Source organism: Conger conger, chromosome 5, assembly GCF_963514075.1.
Source record: "Conger conger chromosome 5, fConCon1.1, whole genome shotgun sequence".
Taxonomy (NCBI): Eukaryota; Metazoa; Chordata; class Actinopteri; order Anguilliformes; family Congridae; genus Conger; species Conger conger.
Genome location: NC_083764.1, coordinates 25,648,472 through 25,668,198, shown reverse-complemented (window position 1 = coordinate 25,668,198; position 19,727 = coordinate 25,648,472). Strand labels below are relative to the sequence as shown.

At 40.2% G+C, this 19,727-nt stretch overlaps 1 protein-coding gene across 1 annotated transcript in view; it reads right to left on the bottom strand.

The window, feature by feature from the left end:
• LOC133127999 (brain-enriched guanylate kinase-associated protein-like) overlaps window positions 1–19,488 on the bottom strand; it is a 28,826-nt gene extending 9,338 nt beyond the window's left edge. Inside the window, exons 1-3 of the mRNA XM_061241174.1 lie at window positions 19,397–19,488; window positions 13,489–13,650; window positions 9,477–9,543 (exon numbers count right to left, since the gene is read on the bottom strand). Of these exons, the coding sequence (XP_061097158.1) occupies window positions 9,477–9,543; window positions 13,489–13,650; window positions 19,397–19,467 (300 nt within the window). The 5' untranslated portion in view covers window positions 19,468–19,488. The remainder of the gene's footprint in view (window positions 1–9,476; window positions 9,544–13,488; window positions 13,651–19,396) is intronic.
• Window positions 19,489–19,727: the final 239 nt, after the last annotated feature.

Sequence of the window (19,727 nt, the reverse complement as noted above, 5' to 3'; positions counted from 1 at the left end):
CCTTGAATCACCAAAACATTTCAGCTACCTGGAATTCTGCAAACCAAATTTATAGTGCTTCAAACTTTGAGTTACTTATTTTCCAACTCAAAGTGATTGTAGCTGATTTGGTTTGATAGTGTAACTTATTTGCAGGTCCTGGCTGATGAAAAAGCAACCTCCCACCCCCCTTTTTTTGGAGAATCGATCATTTTAAGTGGACCTGTCTAGGCATATAACGCAGAGTTATTGTTTTAATACGCTGCAAATGTCTTTCAAATATTCCAATCTTTTTCAATTAAACTTTTCATTGTTCAGGTCGGGTTGTGGGAGTCATTCTTTTTCAAAGACTGTTGAATTGCCTTATGAAAACTTCCCCAGAGTGTATACTCTGTTCAGGCAAGTGCCTGTTTAACTAGGAGCTATTTTAAAGGTACTACTGCATAACTACATGAAGCTGGAAGGCTTAGGTTAGTGTCATGGTACTGGGAAAGGATTATTCAGAGCACAGTATTCCAGTATAAGCGCAGTAAATTATATACAGTAATTCTACATAAAAAATATAGTAATACAAAAATATGGTAAAATATAGTAATATTCTCTTACAGTTGTACAGTAGATACCAAAAAGGCTAATGGAAATAACCCCTATAACACCTAGATATATAGTTGTCTTCAGTTTGTCTGTTTCTATTGTGCAAGTAAAAAAAATTCACTAAAAGGGTTTTGGGGAATATTTTTAAATAAATCTTTCTTAATTATTCTCCATGGTGACAGTTCATCATTGGCCAGCATTTAAACAGAAGGCTGTTTAGTGATTCCTCTTCAATTTTGCTGCTGCCGTCATGAGACTGTCACCACATCCGCATCCCATTAACAACACGTCGCAGTTTCCCACTTTCCCAACCATCACAGATTAAGAACCAAGATTGATAACAGCTCCCAATTGCCTCAGTTGTATTGAGAAAGAGAAGCTGCATTAAGGAGGTGGATTTGCATAAGACCAATGGAAGGCTGTCACAATTTGAAGAGCAAGGGTGATTTCAGACCTCCATTGCCACACAATTGCAGACAGTGAGTCACTGCAATGCAGTGGAGATTTACTAGCTGTAATATTATGCCTGCCTTGGACTCCTTTTCTTCTGCCGCCCAGCACTGTGGGGACTAAAATTCAGTATGTACACGGAACTCCTCTCTAACAGTAGTACAGCATCAGTCATTACACACAGGGCAGTTTATAATACTTGGACGATGGTTAAGCATATGTCGATCGCAGTTGTAATTATGGTAGAACCACCCAAACATACATTCTCTGGTGCTCTCTCTGATACATAATGTCTAATATCTGTGGACAATGACACAACTTTAGTTACATTACATTACATTACATTATTGGCATTTGGCAGACGCTCTTATCCAGAGCGACATACAGTTGATTAGACTAAGCAGGAGACAATCCTCCCCTGGAGCAATAGCAGGGTTAAGGGCCTTGCTCAAGGGCCCAACGGCTGTGCGGATCTTAGACCGGGATTAGAACCACCGACCTTGCGTGTCCCAGTCATTTACCTTAACCACTACGCTACAGGCCGCCCTAGTTGTTTTGGTCCTATACTCTAGCACATTTTATTAGAAGTGAAATAATGAACATGAGGTTAAAGTGCAGACTGTTTAGTATTTAATATAGTACATCCATATTGGGTGAACCATGTAGGAACTACAGCCCTTTTGATACATAGTTCCCCATTTTAGGGGACCAAAAGTAACTGGACAGTTGTGTGCTGTTGCATCATTAGTTCACGCACAAGGAAGCTTAGAAAATGTCTAAAGTTGATTCTAGGTGTGGAATTTCAATGATGTTCTTTTCATATTGTCTCTAAACATGAGGACCAAGGAAGTACCAATGCCAGTAAAGAAGGCCATCATGAGGGTGAAAAATCTGAATAAATCAATCAGAGATGTTTGGTACAAAATCAATTGTTTGTCACATTATTAAGAAGCAAAAAAGCACTGGTGAGCTCTTGCCGGCCATCTTAACGCAGCAGGTTATTAATCTCCCACTCAAGTACTTTGATTCCACAATCCATGATCCTACTGTTCTCGAGTCCAAGAAGGCTGAATTCTAACAAACATTAATGATAAGAGTTCTTTGTGTGAGAATAATGGTCTGTAGAAAAATAAAGGAATAACCACATGGTGTATTACTGAGATGCCCCTTACTGACTCCCCTATCAAAAGAACAATTAAGCTTTATCATCTATTCAATTTCTCCCTTATTGTTTCATGGACGTGTACTGTACTGCCAATCTGACACTTCTGAAACGTGGGAGGGTGTGCTTATGTTCTCAACTTGTATCGGAATTGTACATGGTGCCAGCTCTTTTAAAAAATGCATGTAGACTGCAACTAGTGCGGCGTATGTAAGAAATGCAGTGTTTGACATGACTAACAAGAATTTATAAGGAAAGTGTATAATAAACAGTTGTTCATGAAAGCAAGTTATTCTTGCTTGTCTTGCTTGAATATCTCATGGCCCACCGAAAGCTTAAATGAATGGCCTTTGTCTAACTGTGCTGACAAGAGTACCAGGGCACTCCTGACTGTTGAATTTGCCTCTACCCACAATCTTTTCCCCCACAGTAGGCCTGACCAAGAACCTAGAATGAATAAGGGCAAAAGTTTGGTGCCTCTGACTAGTTGGCTTTGACTCTACCCTTGGTGGCTAACAGATTAAAACCACTGAGTGCGTGGGAGGAGTGATTATTTGCAAAACCACAACATGAGTGGAAATACCATGCATTAATAGCTCCTCACTTTGTGCCGACCATCATCTTTCGACATGGATAAAGTATTTTGCTGCCTTTTTATGAAGCCAGTATTGTACTGACACAGGAAAACCCACATGTGGAATTTCATGAAGATTTCTCCCAATTACTTAATGCCAGGAAGCGAAATGTACCAGAGGCATTTGAGACACTGTTCGTTATAATAGCCTGCATGTGTGGGTGGATGTAGGCGAGCATGTGTGGGTAGGTGGTGGCGGCAGTTATGGGGCGTGAGGGGGGGTGTACTGGGGGATATTGGGGGGCTGCGTTGCAAGCACAGCTCCTCACCCTTTCGCATGTAAATGGCATTACTAACAAACACGGCTCAAATCCTCAGAGATACAATTATATGGGAGAATGAGTGGGTGATGGCAGGACACTGTAATGAGCTCTGAGGACAAACACAGATAAAACGTTCTCTTGGAAAAAAAAACAATCAGCCAAGTTTTAATGAATCAATCCGAAAAGCCAGTTGAAATGCCCAGTTGAAAATGAAACCTTTTTGAAGTTTTACTTGTAATAACTGTGCTGAAATAAATGCAAAGAAACAAGGAAAGGCTCGATATGGTTCAAGTACGCTCAAGGTGAAAATACAGTAAAATGAGAAATCATAAATGGTTGTTCAAATGCATGGCAATATGCATATATCTGTGGAGTCTTTTGTGTAAAATAGACATCCATCTTTATTGTTCCATCAGGCCCATAAGGACACTTTTTATTATAGAGAACCACAAGCTATCTTTTTCCCAAAGTAAAGCAATTTGTTTCTCAATCCACAATTAGTTTGTGAGTGCATTTGTGAGCAAGGCATAAACTTGGGAATAATGTTTTCAAAAAATTATATTTCCTTAAAGGGAAATCAAAGCATTTCTTTTTTTAAATATCTGCTCATAAGATATGTGTAGAACCCTGTAGCACTCCTGCTAGTACCAACGTAGCACTCGTATGGTGGCTACAAGTCATTATCTTTTTAATCTCAAAAGCAAACAACTAGTCTCATCCTGACTCCAGGTGAGCAATGGGGCAGACATTACCCTCCTGACTGTAGGGTCAAGGTGCCAACTGTTGATGGGGCAGCCTGTAGCCTAGTGGCAAAGCTTCATGAGTGGGGTCCACAAGATTGGTGATTCCAAGCTCTGGTGTATCCACAAAAGATCCGGACAGCTGTTTGGCCCTCGAGTCTCTCAGTAGCCAATATTTTGTGAAACCATTACACTTCCTAGTGCCCTTTGTGGTGGAAATCTTCCTGAGGTTTCTATTGGCGTCGCTGTCTTACCTAATCCGGTAACAATTTACAATAAGGTTACATTAATTGCTTACCAGGGATTCATTCATTCATTCATTATCCTAACCCGCTTATCCTGAAGGTCGCAGAGGGGCTGGAGCCTATCCCAGCATACATTGGGCAAAAGGCAGGAAAACACCCTGGACAGGTCGCCAGGCCATCGCAGGGCACACACACCATTCACTCACACACTCATACCTACGGGCAATTTAGACTCTCCAATCAGCCTAACCTGCATGTCTTTGGACTGTGGGAGGAAACCCATGCAAACTCCACACAGAGAGGCCCCGGCCAACGGGGATTCAAACCCAGGACCTCCTTGCTGTGAGGCAGCACTGCTACACACTGCACCATCCGTGCTGGCCACTTACCAGGGATTTAGTTTTGGAATTTTTTTGGAACACTTTTCCGATGGCCAATTTGATTTTCTTCAGCTGATACAAGGGCTACATTGAGAGACTGGCATCAACAGGTCAATGGCCTGATGTCACTGGTCAATATCTGTGGTCATGTTCTTCATCTTTGTGGGTAGACATGCTTATCCTGTCCTGAGCCAGAGAACTAAACTGCTCCTCTACCTAACGGTTGTTACAGATTACAGCTCTGAGTTCGGAAAACACAAGCACAGAAACATAAAAGACTATAATTTTGTGGAACGCTTCATACCGAGTGCTTATCTGAACAGTTTCCTGCAGTGAGCAGAATATGCCCTGTGGAATAGGATGATATAAAAAAAGAGACATCAATCAATGATGCACTTCAAATTTGACATTGTGCCATTACCAGGTGAGAACTATAGCTCATCACAGTGATGGCTTTTATAGGACACACACTCCTTATTTAGAAGGAACTGTGAAGTGACTTTGACTGTGCTTGGATCCATAACATACAAAGGCAGCTGCCACTTCTGTTAGCTGCATAATCCAGCAGCTGAGCTACTGTAGTAACCGGACTGGAGGAAGGTAAAACTTGAGCATCAGCTTCCATAGCCCTGGACTGCTACAATTTCTGCTGCTTTTAGTTTTCTCCTTAAAATGAGGAGCCAATTCAGAACTAGGAAGCAGTAGGCAAGGTGACTTATGTAATAAACAACTTTAATTGATCATATAAGTCTTGTGCAGCAACAAGTTCAGCATGTCCCGTGGCTCTGCAGTACCAGGGTTACTGACCACTGGCCCAACTGATGTTGCTGGAGCAGGAAGACTGCTGGCACCTGATTGACCAATAGTGGATAATGCAGTGGGTCTTATCCTGCTGATTGAAACTGTCCCTCCATGAGTTATGCATTGACCATTAGACACTGCCCCAAGGGAATCCCATCCACAATTAAGATCAGCGCTGTCTGGATTTGATAGTGATTCTAGTTCAAACCATGATGTACTGTGAATCCATCTGTTCCACTGCAAAAATTTTCCTTGCCTTTCCTTTTTTTAGAACACCATTTTCTTTTATATACCCATAAGAAATTGATCCTAAGAGTACTTAACACCACATGTTGTGACATTCACAGGCGATAATATAAGCAGCCTTTCTCAACACCCATAATGGAAAGTGTTTATTTCAACGAGGTGTGAATCAAGAGGCAAATTTCTCTCTCTTTCTCTGGGTGTTTTGTATTATGAGCCCTATATCCATTAGGCACATGTGTCTTTAAATCAACAGGCAGTTTTGTCGGCAAAAGTGACCAATTTTTCAACTGAAGGGGGGAGAAATGTCATCCTTGTATTCCTTCTACATTTCATTTCCTGCACATAGAATGATGGCAGTGTCTTGGACTTCAGGCTAACTCGTTCTCTTTTAAACACTGACCATCAAACACCGGGGGAAAAAACAAACAAAAATGTTTTGTGAGCACTGATATCTGCAGGGCAAGTGTGGGTTTGTGCCAATGAGTGTTTTTTCTTTACAGCATCTTCATAGATGGTTAAGGGAATGCAGTAGTACCTCTACCTAGGTGAAAAAAACACATTTCTTTCTGAACCATTAGGACATACAATTCCAGGATAAAAGTCTTAAAGGTGGGGTCACTTCCCTTCTTGAATGCTCAATTGGAGATCTGCTCTTGAGCATAGCAATACAGTTGCTCGGAGAATGGTTGTCCTTACACCAAAAAGCGTTCATGCTGTTATTCTATATACTGACCTGAAATCTTCCCACTTCACCTACCACCTTATGGGAATATGCCAAATTGCACCCTGAGGCCACCATGAAAATCGCCACATTGATTAGCTTTGTTGAATCCTGCTGGAACAATATAATTTATCTTCTGTGTCCTGTCTGACTTATATTGAGGTTTACCATGGTGCACACTAATAAGACAATGAAAGACTTTACAAAGCCAAACAATAGGTTCTAACTAGACCTGAGTTAAATACATAATTATTTTGGATTAAAATACTTTTCTGTGCTCGACTGATCTTTCCTGGAGAAATTGGACCAGAAGGCGGGGTTTGCACTTTTTGAGGGTATTTCATAGATTCAAATACACTAGACAAACTCAGTAAAGCACAGAAAAGTATTTGAATGCAAAACAATGATGTTTTTGACCCAGGTCTGGTTCTAACCACAGAAAATGGAGACAGGAGGAGGTCTCAGTTCAGTCAGTGAGACCACTGTGGTGCTGTTGCGTTCCTGAATGATGTTTGTTATGCAGCACCCCGCTTCCCCAGGCCCATCTGCATGCCAACTTGTGAGGACTATGCTTACCTGATTTGCCCTCCAAAAGTTACTTTTTACAAATTTGAAGAACAAAGAACAAAGGTTTTCCACAGGGAAATATAGTTCCATTTTCTGCAAGGGATTTCTGCCTGTAAACATTACAATTGGTGCTACATGATTTCCCAAAACAATCTTATATTGTCCAAACATTTTGCTGGGCACACTATTTATTTTGATATTTACACTATATAAGGGCATCTGTGTATGGATAGGGTGACAAGATTCCCTAGAGGATGCATGTGGGAACCTACAATAATGTTAAGTACAGTTGGAAAAACCCACTGAAATATTGTATGACTGAAATATGCAATAAATCACGGAAGAAGTGAAAAGGGGCTGAAATACGGGGGATGTCTGGTCACTAATGGGATGTAATGTATTTTTAAACCCTGCACAGGCTTCTCAAAATGTTGTTTTTTTCTTTAACATTTTTGTCTCCATCATGCCCCTATTGGGCCTTAAAGGGAATTCCACCAGCTTTCTACTGTATCAGTAGTGAGTGCAGAGATATAGCCCCAAACTACTCTGCATGCTCCAGGTACCTGCTTTATTAAGGACTACAATTACAGTGCAGTGCATGGGCAGGCATCAGATAACACCAGCCACACGATGCCACTCCTACTGGATACAAACGGAGGGGCTGGGCATTACTATTGGAGAGAGGAACAGTAACACGGCAAGCAAGCCACTAAAGAAAGAAAATCTATGTTTATGTGTTCAGTTCAGTTTATTTTACTGCTAAAACTCTAATGGAAATAAAATGCTGCTTCAGTGGGGCAAATTGCATGGGTCTAATGTAACTATGATTTGATTTAGACTGGCTCACAGCAAATCATTTCAAAAACGGTTAGGACTTACTGTATGTGCAATATTTGGTTATCATAATAAATCCGGTAAGAACAGACAGAATACCGGCGGTGAGAGAGAATGGGGGAGAGGAGATGAAGATGTTAAGCCAGCTGGGGAGAAATGTTTGGTTGACAGTCCCTCATATAAGTGCTGATACAGATATTCTTCACATAAACGCATTTCAATAAATTATCTGAAAAAAATATCACGCTTGTCTCTTGTTCTCTGTTTTTGTTGCATTTCTGATGCATGAACTGAAGCATTTTAGTGGAATAAAGAAAGAAGCAGCCCAGACTACGAGCCCTATTTTCGGGCCGGCATCTGTCATGTTGCGAGCTGGTGTGCTGTCTATTGATTTTCCGCACAATCCAGATGCCTCTGGTAATTTTGGGACTGGCTGTACACCAAAGAGGGAGGAGAACTGCAGCTTGGGGGGTTTCATTCAAGAGTTAGCAGCTCATTGCCAATTTGGTGTAGCTTATTGCAATTTTCCAGTCACACAGGTCCGCATTTCACCATTTTGCCACCCACCTGCTCAATCCAGGTCTAAGGCGCAAGTCGCAGCCCTATAGTCTATGGCATATTGGTCATTTCTGGGCTTTTACATGCAATGCACACATCATCACTGTAAGCTGTTCAGTTTGTATTTGATATAAATCCCACAATCAGGAAAATACATTTTGTTTTTATTGTTCACTGTTTTCTTCTTTCTCATTTTAATTCCTGTATTTATTTCAGTTTTTAATTGTTGGTGATTATTCTCATTGTAGACTGTAATCCCTTGGTATGGTATTTCATTCTTTTTCTCACACATGTCTGTAATGAGAATTGTCTTCCATTGTATTTATAGATATATAATACAGACTACAGAAATTGCCAATACAGCCTGTGCACTATGCATGGATCTTAATGGTAATGAAAAGCGTTCATTTAATTGGCTACGAGTGAATCAAGGTGCAGCACACCCACTGATAATAGTGGGTGTGCTATGAAGATGGCAGCATTCAATATCGACGCCCAGTACGGCACGCACCTTGCCAGGTGACAGCGCCAATGAGCTGTGCAAAGTTGATTCTGAAAAATATGGCCAATATGTGTCTGAGAAATCAATTTGCAGTATTAGTAGTTCTACTGTCAGTAAAAATGAGATGTTTTATCTATCAGGTAGTCTATCAGGTCAGTTACCTCAATCTGCACAATCAATCTACCACAAGCATGGCTAAATGTTTTTAGTAAACAGTTTGTCAAGTCTCTGTGTTGTTCTTTAAAACCCATGCTTTTTAACAATATAATTAACAATAGTAAGCATCATGTTTTGGAAAGTTTTTAGTAGTGTTGATGTGTCTTGTGTTGGGTTGGGCTGACATTGTTTGCTAATTTCACAGTGGTCTCTGGTATATCCTGTTAATGTGCTCCTGAATTCATACTATGGATACCGTTCATGTTGCATACCTCATCCAAGGACAAGGCCACAGAGAGCACAGAAGAGAAAATAGGTCCACTACCCAAGCTAGCTTGCAAGCTAATATTCTTTACATTTTGTAACAGCAGCTAATCCGAATCTATCTGTGTGAGTTTATCTGTGTGAGACTATCTGCCCACCGTAGTTCTTCAAAAATGAGGACAGGTTGAGGTGTACATCATTATGAAGTATACACTATCAAAATGTGTATACACTATCAATATCTGTATACAGTGATTTCCTTGGCCAGTCACACAGAGAATTAATCAGTTACACCTTGATCTGTAAAATTATCTAAATGTTGTTTTGATTGGAATTCCCCTTTATTTTAACAACAGAACATAGAGTGTGATCTTTCTTACCGTCCTCTGGATCCTCTCTTCCAGGTCCTGATTGATCCTTTGCAGTGCTGAGTAGCCACTCTGTATTCTGGGGTGGGGACGAGAGAGTTCAGATTAGTTATCTGTGTAATCAACTGCTTTAACTGATAAAAGTAAAGGGTTGCTTATTAAATCAGAACTATGGTTGGCCATGTTTGTCAATGCAAAGAAATGAATTATTTATTCACATGAATTCAATGCAAACTCTACAGAAGACAGCAATGACAGGAGCCGGTTGCTGTGCAACAGAACTGACAGCAGTTAGGGGGTGGGGCAGTCGCACAAGATTTATAATCTTAAAGGTTTAAATATTAGGTGCCACTGCCATTAGTGTTCAGGAAGGAATTTGACATGAATTAGCTGCAGTGAATATTCAGCTGTTTTAATGGATAATACACTAATTGTATTTGTTTTGCGCTTGTGTCATCCTGGATGAGGATATGCAAATGGATGATGAAAAATAAAAGAAAATAGTCTTTGAAGTAGTTTGAAGACATGGCTGGCGTTAGGATTCAGCTTAACATTGGGACTATTGGCACAAAAAATTGTGTGGTTATTGTATTTATTGAAAAAGTCCTCATGCCCATGTGAAACAGCTATTTATTTCTGCAGGCCTCTCCTATTGCTGCAGCATCCCTGATGGTAACATTCAAGATGGTGAGTTCTTGGATGTGCATCTTGCAAAACATACCAACTGCTGCCTCTCTTCACCCTGCAGTCCACCAGATGAGCTATGCAGTAATTGTGACAGATGACTGTGTTAGACAGCAGGAACTGCAGGCTTGCAATTGCCTCCCTCCCTGGACATAGCTTTAGTCTTCAGGACTATGTCACAAAGTAAAACCCCAGCTGCCACATCACACCAGATTCTGGGTGGAAACTCAGGAAATAAAAAAGATGTTGGAGCTAAGAGGATTAGCTCCCTCCTATAACAATCCCAGATACCCTTATGTCTACACGATCCCAGGGTCTACCAACAGCAAAATACAGTATATCATGTCCAAAATAGGTCTGGTGTCTATGAGTACAAAACCAAAAATGTGACGTAATCACGGAATTCATAAATAGGCCACACAATGCCATAGCTGGGTAAAGTCATACTTATCTATATTTCAGCATAGCCCGGAGACTCCTGCCTGTTTTTCTGAGCCTGACCCAGAAAAAAGGAGGAACTCTTTTCTGAAATCATTTCATCCCTCCCCCCCCCCCCCCCCACCCCACACGCCTCTGTTGCTGGCTCAGAATTCATGCCGCGTACAGTGCGCACGGAGCTCCTGAAAATCAAAAGGACATTCCTTCTGTTGCCCATGCGGAAAAGAGGCTTTCCTCTGGTCTCCCTTTAAAAAGGCGTCGGAGCTATCAGAAATTCCCAGTCCCACTCGCATCAAAATTGCATGCATATACAGTTGGAACAGATTCTGCAACCCATTAGACAATTCATAAATAATATAAATTATATGGTATGAATTCATACCATACTAATTCATACCTGGGTAATATGGGTGTATCTTACAAACAGCTGCTCAATTAACATATTAGTTCATGCTATTCAAACACTTGCAAGGCACGATAACGTATTCCAATCCAAATTTAATTTCACTATAATGTTAATTTATTTTATTATTACTGCTTTTCATCAAGATTACTAGTTCATGTAAATCTGGCTCCCCTGTATTGTGCTTGTAATTTTTAATTAACATATGATGTCATGTTGTTTGTATGCTGCCATGCGTAAGCATGCCTGATGAATGTATAACCACAAGAAATTGTATAAGCATTACATTTAATTTGTGATTTTCCAAGTATACTGTGAAATTAACATTTTATAGTGTTATAATGTTCAGAGTAATTGGAATATGGACTAATCTGTCATATCCTGAAGACTTCTGGCCAAATTTGATTTCCTGGAGGGAAAACTATTTTTCCAACACTGTAACAGAATGTTCTGGCTCCAGGTATTTGTTCAGGTGTCAGACAGGAAAACATGGCACAGTAAAAGCCATATCCCTCCCAGGATCTATGTATGATGGCATTCTAGGGTTTCCAGTTCCGGTTTTGGACCAGAATGTCTTGTTTTATGCACAGGTCCAGTTTCTAGTCCCGACTGGAGAATATAAATATCCAGTAATTTCAATAATTGATTGATATAATTGAATAATTTCTAGCTTGGAATGAATTCTGTCTTCTGTTCGCACTGTTGGCTTCTGACACCACCCCCTTCCAACCCCCGCACCGGATCAAGTTTTACTCTGCACTACGTCGCCTATGTGTGCTTGTGCATGGTGTCTGGTTTCTAAATCTGGCAACCCTATGGGGTGCAGTGAGTAGGCGGTAGAGGGTAGCAACACTCAATCCGACCTTCCTCAGAGGACTGTCTCAGTTAGGAAAAGGTTGTGCTACAACAAAAATCTCTAGCTCACACTAGACTGACTATTCTCTTGTGTTTGCACTAATAGCAACTGGCCCATTGATAAGAATTTATAACATTTGGCTATATTTGAATATTTAGGGCCCCAAAATTCAGCACGGAGAAGGGCCTTGTCTCACTACAGTCCCAGTCTCTTACACATAATCAGCACTGAGTAAATAGATCCACGTTCTGACAATGTGTACAACTGAGACTGGGGTTTAAATACACTGAAGGATAAGACAAACTAGGCGGGGCATGGGAGTGAGGACGATCTAACAAATGAACATCAGGTGATAAACATGAACGGGCAATAATCCAATGACGAGGGATGCACGAAGATGCGGACTGGATTCACAAAGACATACATGTAATACAAAAAAAAAGTTTCTTGATATTTTCTACTGTTATTTTCCAATTGCTCTCTCTTTTTTATTGTCCAAGTTTGGGCAGGAGCGTACCTGTCCTCAGCCAATGGGCTGAACTCAATCAGGACTAAAGACATTCCTAAGAATACTGACACTCCATTATCTTAGGTTAATGACACATCTGCATACATCTCCCATGGTGAGAAATATAGGTGTTATCTTTGATTAATCTCACTTTTACCAGGCCCGTATTAATCATTACAAGACAGTGCAGTTTTTCCATCTTTGTAGTGTCTCCCATTCCTGTCCCATCACATCACGGCTGGACTGCTGCTACTCACTTCACACTGGTGTTCCATCCAACCTCCTCACAATGACAATTAATCCAAAGTGCTCACCCACACATCTAGAAAAGAGCACATAACCCTAGTTCTGTACACCCTTCACTGGCTCCCCATTAAAGCTGTGGTTGAATTCATGGTCCTACCATGCTTCATGAACTTGCCACAGACTACATCTGCCAACTCCTCCATCACTGGGCTGCCTTCTATCCTCCTCCAATTTGGGCAAACTCATCGTCCTTTCTCTGCTCAGTGGGTAACCAAGCCTTTTGCTCTGTGGCCAGCAGGCTCTACGATACCATTCTTGTGGAGATTATGTCTGCTGACTCTTTGCATACCTTTAATGTGGCAATTTACAATTTCCTCGGTTTTGGTACATTTAGTGGCCACCCATGTTTGCTGGCAGTCATAACTATGTAGGTCTATTGTACATAGCCTTCTGTATGTTGGCACAATTTCCTTCTTCTGATTGTTGGTATGGTTTCCATTGTGACCAGCTTTACTACATTCAACCATTGTTATAAAGTTACTGCAAACAAAAACAAGTGTGCCACTCAAACTCTCCTGCATTACAGCTGGAAGTCAGTGCCACGCAAACTATGCATCTCTGCACTTAAAATTTTAATATATAAGACCTGTTTAAGCACTGCTATAATGTAACTGCTTTAACTAGTCTATGTATTCCTTCACTGTTACTGAATTAAGACTTGTCTGTGTATTTCTTCTTGTTCCATTTAAGTTTTTGTTTTGTTGCAGTGCTCTACAGCATGGGAAAAGTGCTTTATCAATAAAATGCATTATTATTATTACAATTATTATTAGAGGGGCAGGTGGGGAGGGTGTACACGGCAGCAATAGGGAGAGATGTCATAGCGTACCGGCGCAGTTTGTCAGTGAACTTCTCAAGCTCCTCCTGAGCTCGCCGTAGCTCTGTCTCCAGGTACTGCCGCGTGGAGTCGAACTCTGTCTCCAGCAGCTCCAGCTTGCGGGTGGTGTAGGAGAGCCGCTTCCGCAAGTCCTCTTTCTGCTCCTGGAGAGAACTTGAGCAGACGTTTTTTTACAAAATGATTACTATCATGTTCATAATCAACGCCATCATCAAATTGAATAGCATGTTCGAAGAACAGATTAAATGAAATATAATTGCTGTCCAAAAAGAATTATACATATTCGGATGATATGTACTAGCAATTATCAATCAGTTTAATTCATCTGATGTCTGAAAAAGAGACATTTTGCTTATGATATGCAGAAATGATCCAAGCATATTAGACAGTTAACACAGAAACTGAGGAAAACTTAGTTGGCAGATTTGGAGGGATATTGAGATGTTTTTAGACACAACCGAAGATGAACACAGTTAGAAATTAGGCCTAACTCCCAACACCACTTTGAGAGTTGAGCGATGAGCAATGATTATGGGATATTGCAACTCATTATGAGATATTATGGAAAATAATACAATTGCTTTACTATTCTGTCTAATGAACAGCTGTAAAAGGGTCTCTTCAGCATAACAGGATAAAAAATGTAATTGATTCAATATCAGTCAAGGTATTTTTGATTGTGATTGTGTTGAAAATGCTGTTTCTGGTACTTTACAGAGAAGGTAGAGTAGAATTGCTGTAATGTTTTTGCTGTAATTGATCCATAGAAGCCACTTTGTGCCAGAAGTCTCACTGCAAATCAGAATGCATAACGGATGCATAGATTCTTCAGCAAGTAGTCTCTGACATTAAGGTCACTTCATTACTTCATTATACTAACCAGGCCAAAGGACATATTAATAATTCATATTTTCCCAGCATGGTTCAATTTTTTAAAATGAGTCATTTCTTTCATTACAAATTGTGGGATGCTTGTGGGATGGAATCTCCACTCCACATCCCATCTAGCCTTGAAGATACTTAAGGTTTGTGTCAGAAATCATGGGCAGCATCAACATTACTAGGCTTTGGGTTGTTTCAGCAGAAACATCTGTGTATGAGCTGCTATGGATTTTAATTGGTCCCTTACCATTATGATTGTACTATGACTTGGATGACTTCTTCTTCAGGATGTTATTTCAATAAACATATGACTGAAGCCATCATAATGTTGCATTCAAGAATGTCATAGTGTATGTGAACCTGCCAGTGCTTATCTTTCATAATTGAATAATCTTATTCTGTAATATACTCTTGCCCTAAATGACACAAGAATTATAATCAACTGTGTTTTTATGCCTTTCAATATTGTACCTTACTGTGTAATGAGAGTGAAATAAGCTTCATTTCATTTTCTGATAATGCAAATCCTTCAGTTGTTGGACTAATCATACTTGAATATAAAATATGCTGATTTTCATTATGGAATGAGATATGTGCAGCCCAGGTAAGTAGCTACTAATACATAATCTAATTTCATGATATTCATCTGATAATCTGGCAAGGTACATTGTAAAGCTCTTATAGCCTTTATGTCTGAAAATATTTTTCACTTTGAAACCTGCTTAAGCTCTGGCATGGTCATAAATCACATCTTTGGACGTAACTAGTGTGAAAAGATCAACCTGCATGTTAAAATTAGGACACAATAAAATTAGAGCCTGCGAATCTAGGTGAGAATGAAACACTTTTTGAATAATTAAAAACAACTACAATACAGAAAATAAGATTGCTAGGTTGAGCCTCGGATCCAGAGACCCACGATGTGTTCTTCTCAGCAACAATGCCGGGTGCATTCCCATTAATCCCATTAATCTTTCATTTAATGGGAAGTACAGGGATCAATCGGCTGTCCATTCACATCGCAATTGAATCTTAATGATTGGTTGAATCTGCATTTTTTTCTTTCAATTGTCCAATCAGATAACGATGTATTAATCTCTTTCAGAACAAAGAGGCTTTTTTTGTCATTAGATTATCCTTTTATATCACAGTACTGATAACAGCACAGGGACTAAGTGCATTGGAACATTAAACAGCCTTTAAAGCACCATCTGCACCCTCCTGTTCTCACTGCAGTTTAAACAAAAACAAAACCTGTGGTGGTTACGGAAGTGTCCCCATTTCATTGCAGGGGCTCTGACAAATCTAACCTCCCAACCAGGAAATTGCTTACAAGTAATGCTTTGGTCTAAACAACAGCATCTCTAATAAAAATACTCTCTCAAAACAGGACAATAAGAGAATATCATTTTCTCACACCGCAAAAAAAGACTTGTGCTTCGCGTTTCCAGACCCTGTAAAGTAAAATAAATAAGGCAGGAGGAAAATAACTACTGGTGCACAGATTTTATGATTACTTCAAGCAATAATAATTCCATGGCTGACCAAGCAGCAGCTCCAGCATTAAACAAAATGAGTTGTGTTCATAACAAAGGGTGCACCTTATGGAGAGAGGGTGCACAATGAAATTACACTGAAGTCAACTTTTGCTAAATTGCTCATCCAATGCAGGCTGAAGAGCTTTTATTGACAAATGGGGATGGCAACGATAATGGCTTTTCCTCCTCAGTGACATTACAGAGGGCTCCATGGGTCTGTTATAAAGGCCTTCCCTGCTGAAAAAAACATCTCATGCTAGGTTTTGAAACAGCTGGTAGCTAGTTGGTGGCTTAGCTGGTGGCTTAGCTGGTTGACCAATTCAGACAAGCTCCCGACTTGACATGGTTTGAGCAGCTGAAGCAATGTTTTTAAACAGCTCATAGCTGGTTGATCACCAGCACAGACAAGCTACCAGCACTAGATGGTCGGCGAGCTCATACCCAGCTAGACAAGCATTGAGACCAGCTTGACCATGCTGGTTGACCAGCTTATACCCAGCTAGACCAGCTCAATTTTCAAGCTGGCATAGCTGGATTTCACAACAGGGTTCTATTCCACAAGTCAGCCCTCCCTTGTGTTGAATGGATTCACTGCATACCTGTTTGACTGACTCCTGAAGCAAACATATTGTTTTCTCCCTTAGGTGTCCTTTATTACAGAGACACAATTTTTGCGACACAAAGGCCAACGGGGAGAGGTCATATTTGGTTTACGTTGTTTGGTTATTTGCAGTGTCTGTTTAGGGCTGTCTTCCTTCTACACATTTCAGATTTCCATAATGTGTATATTGACTTTGATGTTGAAGTTTATGTGGATTCAGTGAAAAGTGTTATTGGCCGTTCTCCAGACTTCCATTAACTGAGGAATGTGTTGTTTGGAAAGAGCAAACACTATGAGCATGTGTGTGTTTCGGGGAATTGTGAGTAAATGAGTGTGTGTGCGCACGTGTATATGTATGCATGCCTGTGTGTGTGTATGTGTGTCTGTGTTGTGCCTGTGTAGTATAATATAGAAGTGATGCGAGAGAGCAATTCAGACACATCTATCACTTTGAGCACTGAGGCAAACATAATATCACCTTGTGCCATGGTGACGACTGCAAACGGCTAGGAAAATCAATCGAGCCCTGCTGAAACCCTGATGAATTCCTGAATCGGGCAGTGAGCTATTTGGGCTTTTATGAGATTAACTGCTGTGCTGTACATCTATTGATGAACATCTGCACAACCAAATAACAACCGTAAGGTGACTATGTGATATTTAGCTAAAATGTCTGCATATTATTGACTGGTCTGGTCCTTTGAGTTGTGTGGCAAGGTGATTTGATGCCCAAAGATACATATAGTCTTTGGTTTGCTCCTGTATGAGCATTAACCAGTGGGGTCGCTAGCATTGGGCTTCCAGGGCTTCAGCCGGGAATCTTTTTTGACTAGCCCCGAATCTTTTTGAGTGTTCTCGCTGTGTGTAGAGTTGTTTGCTAACTTTCCGACTGACTGATAAAAATATAAGCACCGATTTCATCAACACTCCAGTGATTGATATTTCAGACAGCCAATGACAGTGTAACTATGGGCGGTTGTCTGAGACTACTCCAGCCTTGTAACGTTTGTCCCTATGGTTTCTCCATGATTCAAGCAGACACATGATCCATTTACCATCAGAGGTCGGAATTTCCCAGTTGAAATTTCCATCTTCTGACCTCCAAGCATTCCAGGTGCACAATGCGAATAGTAACAATAACAAAAAACATGGCTGACTACGAAAAACTGGTGGTATTTATGTGGCAAGTGTATAACCGCATGAACTGTCCGCATTCTGCACTGACCCAATTGCAGAAATTGTACCACTCATTAACTGTGCTCCGGTCTAGCTACATTGGTAGCTAATCTAACTTTTCTGTAGAGAAGATAACTTTCAGAGTTAATTTGACACTGACATTGATTAACATTGACAACATTGTTTCACATCAATTTGCATACAGAACAGGCTTCATTATATGACAGTATGTTTTATTTTATTGTCATGCAGGAACAAATACTTTGCGTTGCCTTTTAGTTGACGGTTTACTATTTACGGTGTGTGCCTCCATGGGTGCTGCCATTGTTGTCTGACATCAGACAACTGCTTCTCATGAGTTCACAAGTAGGAATTCCAACTTTGAGTGATGTTCTATTGCACTTTTCCTAGTAGGAGGTCGGAGAAACTTGACTTCCAAGTTGAATGCAGGATTAGTTATGATATTGTGATCTTGACACAGCGTGATGATCAAAGCAAATGCTTCATTACACCAAAAAAGGAAGTTTAAAAAACATATATGATAAGATAGTTAATAAAAGTAAGTACCAATTGTGAGGGACTAAGTTAATTAACGTTATGTTACAAATACAGAATGTGGCTATAAGGGAATCGTTAGCGTTGTCTGTTGCAGCTAGCTAACATTAGCTGCTAACTTTGCAGCATGTTACATAGCTAGCCATGTAACTAACGTTAATGTTAGCTATGAAATGTATTTAACTATATAAGGTAAAAAGAATTGGGGGGACACTTGTGAACCACTGCTGTGGATTGTCCAAGCAAGAAATAGCAACATGAGCTTACCTACTACATTAAGTCAATATGTCTAAATTAGTTTGCTGGGCAATCAATGAGATCGTTTGAGATTATATTTTAAGGTTGTTAAAACATTTGGTTAAGAAAAACAATGTGGTAAAAATATCTTAAATAGGTTTTTGTCTACCCACTAGGTGGCTGTGTACGTACCCATTGCATTATACAGACTCCCTAAAGTATTGAAATCCTTGAAATTCCTCCTTGAAATCTGCATTTGACAAAAACAAAGCTATCATTCTATAACTTAGAAATATTAGTTAAATTCTTACAAACAACACAAAAGATTGTTTCATGAATATGAGAAGTGTAAAATGAACTATTACATGTTATTATTTGATGTATGCAGAGATGACATGAATAAAAAAGGATATATGATACTTTGGGAGTTGGTGACATAATTTGGAGAAAAGTGAGATGAACAAAATGCCTACTGCTTAAATGGTTATAGAAATAAGTCTTTCCATCCAATCTACTGTCATCAGGCTCCTTGTTAATTATATTTTATTCATTTGGCATTTGGCAGACGCATATAGGCTGATATTACAGCAATTTAACCTGTAAAGGTAAAATGCATGGAATGCCCCTTCTCAGCCTAGCCCCAAATGACTTTGGCTCAGCCACAAATGTATTCAAACCTTGGTGACACGCCTGGCATTAACCACATTATTATCCTGATATATGGAGGGACTATTGGCGTTTTCTCACTGAGATGAGGATTTGAAAACAACAGCTGCTTTGCTTGCGGCGTATAAGGACTCCACGGTGATTTGGTGACAAAAATGGGTGATGGGACCACATGGGACTGCCTCATTCGACATGACGACGATGATGGCGGCGGAAGAGGATGGCTTTTAAACATCGCTCTTACCTCTTCTTTTGATGCTTACACCCATTTCTGGAGTTTTTTAGTGCTGTTTTCCCAATATATATCTTTTTCATGTTTCTCTCTCTCTCATGTGTGATAGCTTTTCTTTGTAGGACGACAAGGTCCGTTTTGGTGTTTAAGCGATGGGGCTCCACTGGCTAAGGGGATTACGTAGTCCCCGCGGTGAGTGAGAGATGTCTACCTGTGCAGATCCTGTCAACAGAGCAGAAAAAACAGGTTTGCAATCACCAAAGTACCTGGTTCCTTTTGTCTTCCTTCCACACGAAGAAAGCGCATAGCTGACTCGGCTTGTTTAGAAACAGCAGTCACTGTC